We start from the raw sequence: 12,186 nt of genomic DNA, 5'->3' as shown, positions 1-12,186 counted from the left end.
AGAGTAGGTTGGAAATGATAAGGAATTGGTGGCATTATTAGATCTTTTTTACGACTCAACTCCACTGCCGACTGGTGTACTGATTGTGACGAATACATCGCCAGTGACCCAACATCCTGTGTGAAATATTGTTTATTGCCATTTAGTATTATACATTTGAAGGTGGAGATGGTAATCTATTCACTTTCACAAACAGAATTCAGAGTTTGTGACAGTGTAGTGATTTTAATTAACAGTAGAAAGCGTTGCTCTCGGCGTATCTCGTTAAGAGGTAATAGAAAAAAATCAAAGTGATTTGTCACAGTATCGTTCAGTAATTCACTCGATAATTCCCAGGAAAGAATCACCTCTCACCGGCTACGACTATAGTCTTCACTATCACGTAGCGGACTACAAAAACAAAAATAATGCTGTCTGATATAATATTAGTCATTTGGTGATTATTAAACAGTCTTTTAATAATTTCAGTTCTATTGCATAGTAAAATGACTTTTTGTTTCCTCCACCTCGCTCAGCTCCTCTAAATTGATACGAAGCGCCCCTTGGCTCAGACCGTTGGTGCGCTCTTGCTTAGGGCTTTATTTATAGAGCGGTGCAGTAAAGCCACTCAGTTAGAATCCATTAATCAGAACAGCTGATGGTCATTTCACTAACACACTAAAACTTAAGTAGACAGAACAGTTTACGTCGCCCATAAACAAACGGCAACACAATGTTTCGAGTACCTAACGTAAATTCTGAGCTGAGAACACAAATCACGTTCGGCCCGTGAAGGATGTGGCAAGAGCAGAGTAAGGGACAAGGTATTTTCTCCACCTCGGCTGCAAAAGTGGTTCTGCTTCTGGGAGGCTGTAAATGCTCTGAAAAGTAGTTACTCTCGTATTTCTGTATGATTATTAAGATCCATGCATGTAGAAGAAGGTGGATGGCAAGAATGTTAGAATGAAAACTGCTGTAACAAGAATTTCTGCCACAAATTACATATTATTAGTATATTTCCTTGCTTTCACACAGTTAGTTTTCTTGTTTTATTTCTTTACTTACATACTGATAAAAGAGCGTAAAAATGTCATGCGCTTAAAGTGATTTAGGGAAATTACAAAATATTTGGCGCAGTATAGCCTTTCACAGATTTCGAACTTGCTTCCCCCTGACACTAATATCTCGTTGTCTTCCCGACCATCTACGTATTTGTCGTACCGTGTTACGTGTCTCCACGTGACTTCGGTGTACTGATTCCCACAATGCAGAGTAGCGCCAACCATCCCATTACTAGGTACACCCCCACTGCAGGCTGTTAACGAAGATACGAGCAAGTGGAGTAAGTTCATACATGTGTCAGTGGCACGAAGACCTCTTAAATAATAGAACCCAGTATGTTGTCCTAGACGGCGATGTTCAAAAGAGACAAGGGTATCGTCAGGAGTGCCCCAAGGAAGTGAGATAGGATCGCTGTTGTTTTCTATATCCATAAATGATTTGACGGAGAGGGAGGGCAGCAATCTGTTATTGTTTGCTGATGATGCAGTGGTGTACAGATGAATGAATGCAGTAAGATACAAGACGACGCAGAGGAAATTTACATTTGGTTTGATGAATGGCAGCTAGCCCTAAATCTAGAAAAATGTAAGTTAATGCGGATGAGTAGGAAGATCAAACCTGTAATGTTTGGATACGATATTAGTAATATCTTGCTTGACACAGTTCATTCGTTGAAATATCTGGGTATAACACTGCAAAGCGATATGAGATGGAACGAGCAAGTGAGAACTGCGGCAGGAAAGGCGAATAATTGTCTGCGTTTTATTGGGTACTGTCCGAGTGCTTGCAATCCGTACCAGGTCGGATTGAAGGAAGACATCGAAGCGGTTCAGAGGGGAACTGCTACTCGTAGATTTGTTAACAGTAGGTTCGAACAACATATATGGTAGATGTTAGGGAGATGCTTCGACAGCTCAAGTGGGAATCCCTGGAGAGAAGGCGACGTTCTTTTCGAGAAACACTACTGAGAAAATTTAGAGAACTGTCATTTGAAGCTGACTGCCGAACTATTCTATTGCCGCCAACATACATTGCGCGTAAGGGCTACGAAGATAAGTTTCGAGAAATTAGGGCTCTTACGGAGCATATAGATAGTCATTTTTCCCTCGCTCTATTTGCGAGCGGAACAGGAAAGGAAATGAGAAGTAGTGGCACAGGGTGCCCACCGGCCATTGTGGCATGGATGTGTGTAATATCTTTAGGTTAGTTAGGTTTAAGTAGTTCTAAGTTCTAGGGAACTGATGACCTCAGATGGTAAGTCCCATAGTGCTCAGAGTCATTTGAACCATTTTACAGGGTGCCCTCCGCAACCCACCATACGATGGTTTGCGGAGTATCTATGAAGATGTAAATGTAGATGTAGTCGCCTTGTAATGCATGAAATGAATCGTTCCGTGAGAGAAATGCCTTAACAACAAGAAACCCGAACCATAAGTGCACGTTGATATGAATATTCTGGTGTTGAAATATACAACATAACTTCGACGAGCATCTCATGTTTTGGTGTAACAAGAGATTATGGAAATGAACGATCCGAACCAGCTACAATAAGGTAATATTGTAGCTGGTTAGGAGCATTCATTTCCAGAACGGAAAGTAAAATTGTGGTGTAATGTTTGTAATCATCAAGAATTTCTGCTGGAGAAGACTGAGAAATATAGTCAACATCATTACTACTGCAGCGATTAAGCTTATATCAATGAAAAGTATTTTATTTTGTGCTTCTGCACAGATGTGAAAAAAGAAACGAGATGAACCTGTGCATAAAAAACTAAACTTGAGGTCAAATCTCAGTCCGACTATCATAACCTAAGGATTCCCGGTTCTCGGATCTATAATCAAGAAGACTGATTTTTGGCAAGGAAGACTAGTTTTTAATAGGAATATATATGAGGCATTAGATATAGAGCTAATTATACATTGGGCAACAATGGGATAGAAAATCGGCACGGTCTTTTTCAAAGGGAACAGCGGTTCATTCGTGTCAAGTGATTTTAAAAAATCTAATTCATAATTTCCGGACAGGGATTTCTTTCCTACTCCTCTAGATCACAGTTCATGTATGTTGACAATTCCGCCAAATCACTCAATTTGTAGTCTCTCTCAATTGTGTTTCCCAGGACCTATTAAATCGCTACATGTATGTGCCAAGAGTATTTTACGGAAAACCAAGCCCGAATGTTCTCATTGAATCTGAGAAATGGTCTTATATTATTACAAGTTACCCAAGGTCGGGTCTATCCAAGTGGAAATCAGGGGAATATCCATAATGTGGGTGCATAACCGAGATTTTTATCCATTCTGTTCATTACGTCACTGTGGAGAAGCCTTCGCTTATATTTTTCTTTTCTTCTCCTTCCTGTTATTCTCATTTCCTTTCCTTCTATTTCTTTTCTCTTCTTTTCTTTTCTTTTCTTTTCTTTTCTTTTCTCTTCTCTTCTTTAAGTTGGGGTTGTTTCTGGAAGGAGACCAGACAGCGAGGTCATCGGTCTCATCGTATTAGGTAAGGATGGAGAAGGAAGTCGGCCGTGCCCTTTCAAAGGAACCATCCAGGCAGTTGCCTGGAGCGATTTAGGGAAATCACGGAAAACCTAAATCAGGATGGCCGGACGCGGGATTGAACCGTCGTCCTCCCGAATGCGAGTCCAGTGTCTAACCACTGCACCACCTCGCTCGGTCTTCTTTAAGTACTCTAGGCTTTGAGAATGTATCTACAGACGCACAAATTTAGCGCCTTATTAAAAAAAGTGTCTATTGGAAACGGGACGTTATAAGAAACCTGTATCTCTTACGACCATTTTTAAGAAGAAATCATATTTATTGCGGAACGTAGTACATATACTATTACGAGGACTTACATCTTTAAAATGATGAGCCTCTGATTCCACCCGCTCTCATTCTGGATTTATTAATAATGTTTTACACTGAGTGAGGAAGGATGCATCAGGTTTCTGTGAAGTAGCAAGCAATCTGTTTCAAGCTTGAACAAATTTCATGGCACAGCCTCATATCTTAAGACAAAGAAATCGACACAAACATTTAATAGAAATAGCCACCTATAAAATTATTGTGGTATCTATTACATGAAGCAATTGGAAGGAGTTCTTATACTGTAACTATGACACTTCAATGACTCGGGATCTGTTGACCTATGTCATTTAAGATTTGTAGAATGTAGATTTTTCCTGTAGTTAATATTGTGCGCAATTTAAGGAGAAGATGGGGAAGTGGAGTGGAGGGAGGGGGGAGGGGGAAATTACAGATGAAACATGTGGAACAAGTTCCACTACTACAACACCACATCCTCCAGGAGTTTAAAAGTGCGGTTTTAGGATATAGCGAGGCTGTCTCTAAAACAAAATATCATTTTTGAATAATTTTTGCACTCTCAGTATATTTCAAAACTTGAAACAAATCCTATTACAGTCAGCATGTAGCCATTTGGCAGTATAATTTGCTGCTATAACCTCTAAGCGTCCTAAACAATAACCAACACAGTTGGACGTAATTAAACTGAACCTCTGGTTTGTCTTAGCAACATATCAGGATTGTTTCTGGACAGTAGCTTTGAATACACATCTCACGCTTAACATTGTTATGCGGTCGGCAAGGTGACTTTGCAACAGTACTTGGCAGTAATCGAAATGAGCACTATTATCATGTGGATCATTAATTATGCATTCACAGTCTAGATTTCTGTGTGTTTGTTTCGCAAAATTGGAAGGTAGGAGACGAGGTACTGGCAGAAGTAAGGCTGTGAGTACCGGGCGTAAGTCGTGCTTCGGTGGCTCAGATGGCTGCTGGCAGGGTAGCTCAGCGTGTTCGGTCAGAGGGTTAGCTGCCCTCTGTAATAAAAAAAACTGAGTTAATAGATCGACAACTAACTCAAATGGGTTTCTTACGACGTCCGCCCCTATCAGATTGAAAAAGAACAAAAAAAAAAAAAGATGTTGGAGCACTTGCCCGCGAAAGGCAAAGGTCCCGAGTTCGAGTCTCGGTCGGGCACACAGTTTTAATCTGCCAGGAAGTTTCATATCAGCACACACTCCGCTGCAGGGTGAAAATCTCATTCTAAAAATTATTTATCGTGTGAAGAATGTTGAAAACAAAGCAAGTTTATCACACGAGAGTGGTGCACATGAAGGAACAATCACGAGATTGGTGAGAGAAGAGAATAAGAAAACTAAGAAGTTTTGTAAACACAGTTGAAAGTGATATGAGAATGGACAGTAAAATGACTAAACTAGGAAAAAGACAGTGAGCATGGCGAATGCCTTTATAGGTGATTCTTAATTAAGAACACTAGACTCGCATTCGCGAGGACGGCGGCTCAAACCCGCGTCCGTTCACCCTGATTTGGGTTTTCCGTGGTATCCTTAAATCGCTTCAGGCAAATGCCGGGATGGTTCCTTTGAAAGTGCACGGCCGGTTTCGTTGCCCGTTCTTCCCTAACCCGAGTTTGTACTCTCTCTCTAATGACCTCGTTGTCGACGGAACGTTAATCAAAACGGCCAATTATTAAAGCCCAAGCTGAAAAATTTTGCTTTGATTTATATTGCAACAGAGATCTTATAGCTTCCAACGGATGGTTTTCAAGATGGAAATGTCGAAGGAACTCGCCAGCTCGCCGCACGATTTTTGAAGGAGAGGTAAGGTCTTGCGACAATGAATCTGCTTCACAGTTTCCTGAAACTGTACACAAAGTAATGGTACATGAAAATTTAAATGATCATCAAGTGCGTAATTGTGATGAACCTGCGCTTTATTATCGATAGCTTCCAACTAGAACACACAAAAAAAATCAGAAAAGAAGACGGGTTTGAAAATGAATAAATGTAGAATAACATTCCTCTTTTCCACAAATAAATTAGGCATCCGTAAACTGAAGCCTCTTTGTATAGGTGAAGTAAAAGCCCGAGATGTTTCAAGCACGCATACATGACGTCATTACAGTTCACTGACAGGCATTCAAAGACTACTTGGATAACATTTGACATTTTCACCAATTGGTTTCGAGAAGAGTTTTTTCCGTCAGTGAGAAAGCATGTACGGTCACTTAAGCTCAGAAACAAGCTCTGTTAATCCTTTATCATTGTTCAGCTCATCCACCTGATGATGTTTTGCGATCAGAAAATGGAAAAGTAAAAACGTTGTTTTTGCCAAAAAACAGGACAGCATTAATTAAACCGATAGATCAGGGCATCATAGAAGCATTTAAGACCCATTATGGCCGTGAACAGTTCACTTTAATAGTAAATTCAGATGAGGAAATGGAAATGTTTCTGAAATCTGTAAATCTTAAGACTGTTAGCTATTCAGAAGGTCTGGAGTGGGAAAGTGTCGGTACAACCACTATTAGTAACTGCTGGAACATATGTTCCGTTGAAGAAAATGTAACAGATGAACACTGTAGCGACACAGATTTCAACAGCAGTGTGCATGACTTGAACCGGTGGGTAGTCGTCGCCAACAAAGAACCGATTTCTGAAGTCATATACGACAAGGACATTGTTGATGCTGTTCGAAAAAAGAGTAGTGAAGCAGTCTACGATGAGGATGATTAAGATGAAGTATTGACGATGTTTCCAATATACGTGAAATATTGGATAATGTAAATACAGTGATCACGTGGATGGAGCCACAAAGTGAATCGAACCAAATTGAGTTGTTGCACCTGATGACCATAAAACAATACACTTTAAAGAAACTGCGTGAAATGACCCGCCAAAGAAAGCTAATTGACTTCTTTGAAGCAGTTGAATAATGACGCACTATAGGTTTTAGGCGGAGTCGTAAATTTTCATTCGGTATCTGATAGTTTACGTTATATACCGTATTGAAACTCGTGTTTTTGTTTGGTCGACGTTTGAGTGCATTTTGTCTAATTGCTGTACGCTATTTGATAATTTTTTTTAAATATTTTACTTCTAATGTCCTTCAAATTTAAATACATTATAATGCAGTATGTCTAATAAAGCATTATGTGTTCTTCCTAACTTTCAATGCCTATATTTTCATTTATTCCCTCTCGATACACCTCGGTACGCTATAGCGCTGGAGTAAGGCATGTCCCCCGACATCCGCGTTATATCGGGCTTCTCCTTTATATACAGGGTGTTACAAAAAGGTACGGCCAAACTTTTAGGAAACATTCCTCGCACACAAAGAAAGAAAATATATTATGTGGACATGTGTCCGGAAACGCTTACTTTCCATGTTAGAGCTCATTTTATTACTTCTCTTCAAATCACATTAATCATGGAATGGAAACACACAGCAACAGAACGTACCAGCATGACTTCAAACACTTTGTTACAGGAAATGTTCAAAATGTTCTCCGTTAGCGAGGATACGTGCACCCACCCTCCGTCGCATGGAATCCCTGATGCGCTGACGCAGCCCTGGAGAATGGCGTATTGCATCACAGCTGTCCACAACACGAGCACGAAGAGTTTCTATATTTGGTACCAGGGTTGCGTAGACAAGAGCTTTCAAATGCCCCCATAAATGAAAGTCGAGAGGGTTGAGGTCAGGAGAGCGTAGAGGCCATGGAATTGGTTCGCCTCTACCAATCCATCGGTCACCAAATCTGTTGTTGAGAAGCGTACGAACACTTCGACTGAAATGTGCAGGAGCTCCATCGTGCACGAACCACACGTTGTGTCGTACTTGTAAACGCACATGTTCTAGCAGCACAGGTAGAGTATCCCGTATGAAATCATGATAATGTGCTCCATTGAGCGTAGGTGCACGACGAAACTAAAATGAGCTCTAACATGGAAATTAAGCGTTTCCGGACACATGTCCACATAACATCTTTTCTTTATTTGTGTGTGAGGAATGTTTCCTGAAAGTTTGGCGGTACCTTTTTGTAAAACACTGTATATATTGACCTCAAGATTCAATAGAGAGTGCCTTGAAACTTTCATTTCTAGGGCAAGATCATTTTGGAGAACGTATGATCATCCGTTACCCACAGAGTTCAAAATCTATTACGTACCTTAATTATGAACAAACATATTGTAGCCATTGCGTTACACCGGAAGTAGGTACAAACACTTGACCTCATTACGTACACAGGATATGAGGAAGTGCTGTCACTGAAGGAGGGTGAACAATAAATGAGAAATGTTATTTACATACCCTCACCCTAAATACATCCTTCTGAGTTTTGTAGTACACCCCCGCTGCACTGCGTGGTATATTGCTTCCAAATACACCTCCATAGACATGAAACTTGACCATCCTAGCGTCACGGTAACAGAATTGCAACAGAACCTTCATATTCTGTCTGGATGGAGAAAATGTCACACGATGATTTAACCATTCCTTCAAATGAGTGCCTTGGAGTAGTAAAGCTAGTAGAGATGATACTTCTAAAATAGCCCTATAATGCAAGGCTCAGTGTGTAGAGGCTAATGTCACTAAAAAATCTAAAAGTATCCATGAATTTCTCAAGAGGTCATCAAACTGTGTGCGAAGACCAGAAGAACACCTCAGCACGTCAAGAACGCAGAAAGAGCTTCGTGAGAGCAACAGAAAACAACACTCAGAAGGAGAATTTCTACTGTTTACTCGAGTTCGATTTAATAATTTTGTGAAGATTTGAGAGTATTGCCAAGATGATCCGGAAAGAAAAGCTGTAGGATAAGACAAGCGGATAGGTAGACTCCGTTAGAAGCCTGACGCAGAATGTAGGAGAAGTGAGGCAGTCTGGATGTGTTGACCACGTACACTATGTAAAGGAGAGTTTTTACGGTACTCCAGCTGAAACGTCCCCTTAGAAAAATTATACATGACTCTGCTTAAACTGACACACAATATTTTTAGCGCAAACGCAATTTGACTTTCAAAAATCCCTACAAAAGAATGGCCCTGACTAACATTAACCTATACGTTTCACATATCACTTACCTCACAAAAATCTTGGTTACTCGAACTACTGCAATACAGCGAGCACCACTACTGCCAGCTAAATAAAAGATTCAAACTACGGAAGGGACTAACTACTGATAGGTATAGTTAGGAAATGAATGATTTTGACAGAGAACAAACAATGTATTTACCTTAATAGTCATAATATATACACTCCTGGAAATTGAAATAAGAACACCGTGAATTCATTGTCCCAGGAAGGGGAAACTTCATTGACACATTCCTGGGGTCAGATACCTCACATGATCACACTGACAGAACTACAGGCACATAGACACAGGCAACAGAGCATGCACACTGTCGGCACTAGTACAGTGTATATCCACCTTTCGCAGCAATGCAGGCTGCTATTCTCCCATGGAGACGATCGTAGAGATGCTGGATGTAGTCCTGTGGAACGGCTTGCCATGCCATTTCCACCTGGCGCCTCAGTTGGACCAGCGTTCGTGCTGGACGTGCAGACCGCGTGAGACGACGCTTCATCCAGTCCCAAACATGCTCAATGGGGGACAGATCCGGAGATCTTGCTGGCCAGGGTAGTTGACTTACACCTTCTAGAGCACGTTGGGTGGCACGGTATACATGCGGATGTGCATTGTCCTGTTGGAACAGCAAGTTCCCTTGCCAGTGTAGGAATGGTAGAACGATGGGTTCGATGACGGTTTGGATGTACCGTGCACTATTCAGTGTCCCCTCGACGATCACCAGAGGTGTACGACCAGTGTAGGAGATCGATCCCCACACCATGATGCCGGGTGTTGGCCCTGTGTGCCTCGGTCGTATGCAGTCCTGATTGTGGCGCTCACCTGCACGGCGCCAAACACGCATACGACCATCATTGGCATCAAGGCAGAAGCGACTCTCATCGCTGAAGACGACACGTCTCCATTCGTCCCTCCATTCACGCCTGTCGCGACACCACTGTAGGCGGGCTGCACGATGTTGGGGCGTGTGCGGAAGACGGCCTAACGGTGTGCGGGACCTTAGCCCAGCTTCAAGGAGACGGTTGCGAATGGTCCTCGCCGATACCCCAGGAGCAACAGTGTCCCTAATTTGCTGGGAAGTGGCGGTGCGGTCCCCTACGGCACTGCGTAGGATCCTACAGTCTTGGCGTGCATCCGTGCGTCGCTGCGGTCCGGTCCCAGGTTGACGGGCACGTGCACCTTCCGCCGACCACTGGCGACAACATCGATGTACTGTGGAGACCTCACGCCCCACGTGTTGAGCAATTCGGCGGTACGTCCACCCGGCCTCCCGCATGCCCACTATACGTCCTCGCTCAAAGTCCGTCAACTGCACATACGTTTCACGTCCACGCTGTCGCGGCATGCTACCATTGTTAAAGACTGCGATGGAGCTCCGTATGCCACGGCAAACTGGCTGACACTGACGGCGGCGGTGCACAAATGGTGCGCAGCTAGCGCCATTCGACGGCCAACACCGCGGTTCCTGGTGTGTCCGCTGTGCCGTGCGTGTGATCATTGCTTGTACAGCCCTCTCGCAGTGTCCGGAGCAAGTATGGTGGGTCTGACACACCGGTGTCAATGTGTTCTGTTTTCCATTTCCAGGAGTGTATATCAGTTCATGACCTTCTTACAAATTTCAAAACTCCACCATCTCTCTCCCCACGTCCACCACTGCTGGGGGCTCACCTCCAAATGCGCAACGCTACGCGCTGTTAACATGCAGTTGCCGCTGCCCAACACTACAATGGCAGACAACAATGCAAACTAGCCACAGACTGCGCACAGCACAGCCAGTGATTTTTCATACAGAGTGCTATGTGGCGTTACCAATAAGAAAACCTAAACAGCCTACTTACACAGCCGTCGAACGAAATGTCTGCGATTCACATCTGAGGAAAAGTACCGGATCCAATGTTTGAGGCCCGCAAAAGAGACCTGAATGACATTTCGGCTGAGGCCTTTATGGCAAACGTGGGGAAGAAAGAAAATTTAATACTGTTTCAATTTCATTGAGTTGATAGAAAAAATTGATAAAATATGGAACTTGGCCTTGGATCAGAAACTGAGTTCTGAAACCACGTGTGCCCTGGGAGGGGAACTTGTAGTTGTTGTGGAATGACCGTTTTGAGGGTACTACAGAAAACTGTGATAAGGCGAACTATCCTGCTGAAGAAGATCTGCTTACGTGTCTTACTGGTTTGTAGGGAGAGGGGTATTTTGGCATTTTTGCTAAGTTTAATGGTAACTAGCATACCTTATGGCTCTGAACAAACATGCAAGTCCTTAGCAGAAATTATGTAGATTATTTTTGGCGTTCAGTTTAGTCCTTTTATTCTCTGTACACTGAACACTGTAGAAAGCATTTGTAATAATGGGCCGGCCGCGGTGGTCCAGCGGTTCTAGGCACGCAGTCCGGAACTTCACGACTGCTACGGTCGCAGGTTCGAATCCTGCCTCGGGCATGGATGTGTGTGATGTCCTTAGGTTAGTTAGGTTTAAGTAGTTCTAAGTTCTAGGGGACTGATGACCACAGATGTTAAGTCCCATAGTGCTCAGAGCCATTTGAACCATTTTTGTATTAATGTTTACGTGACTCTATCTAAGTATTTGTAGTTCAGAATTACTGTTGCTATGGAGTTGGCTTTGTTGTGAACCAATACACTGTTGTCGTTTTCAGTCCGAAGACTGGTTGATACAGCTGTCCATGCTGGCACGTCTAGTGTAAGCCCCTTCATCTCTGCCTAACTAGTACATCCTGCACCCACTTGAATTTGTTTACAATAGTCAGTCCTTTGAATCCCTTTAAATTCTTACTCTTTCCTGCCATCCCCCCTCCTATCCCCCACGCCTTCCATTACCAGACTCATGGTTCCTGATGCCACAGTTGTTCTATAAATTTCTTTCTGTCCATAGCTATTCAGTACCTCCTCATTAGGTATTCGATCTACCCGTCTAATCTTCAGCATTCTCCCGTAGTACTACATTTCAAAAACATCTATTTTCTTCTTGTGTGGTAATTTTATCACCCAGTTTTCATTTCCGTACAAAGCTACATTCCAGAGAAATATCTTCAGAAAGGACTTCCTACTAGTTAAATTTCTCTTTCTCAGAAACGCATTTCTTCTCTCTACCTCGGTCGTCTCCACTTACTTTACTGCTCACGAAGCAACACACGTCTATTACTTTTAGTGTCTCATCTCCTAAACTAATTCTCTCAGAATGTGTACTCATCTGAGCCCTCTGC

The 12,186-nt window shown here is 42.6% G+C and overlaps 1 protein-coding gene across 1 annotated transcript; it reads left to right on the top strand.

The window, feature by feature from the left end:
* The first annotated feature begins 775 nt into the window (after positions 1-775).
* On the top strand, positions 776-6,605 carry LOC126297961 (tigger transposable element-derived protein 7-like). The gene is made up of 2 exons (XM_049989278.1): positions 776-803; positions 6,142-6,605. The coding sequence occupies exons 1-2, from the start codon at positions 776-778 to the stop codon at positions 6,603-6,605; spliced, it is 492 nt and encodes a 163-aa protein (XP_049845235.1).
* Positions 6,606-12,186: the final 5,581 nt, after the last annotated feature.

The sequence above is a fragment of the Schistocerca gregaria genome, chromosome X (genome assembly GCF_023897955.1).
Source record: "Schistocerca gregaria isolate iqSchGreg1 chromosome X, iqSchGreg1.2, whole genome shotgun sequence".
Lineage (NCBI taxonomy): Eukaryota > Metazoa > Arthropoda > Insecta > Orthoptera > Acrididae > Schistocerca > Schistocerca gregaria.
This window is presented reverse-complemented; position numbering and strand designations above follow the sequence as displayed.

Coding starts and splice junctions, on each gene's coding strand:
- LOC126297961 (XM_049989278.1), top strand. CDS start 776: ATGTGGCAAGAGCAGAGTAAGGGACAAG. Junction 804..6,141: donor AGAGCAGAGTAAGGGACAAG/GTATTTTCTCCA, acceptor ATCATTGTTCAG/CTCATCCACCTGATGATGTT.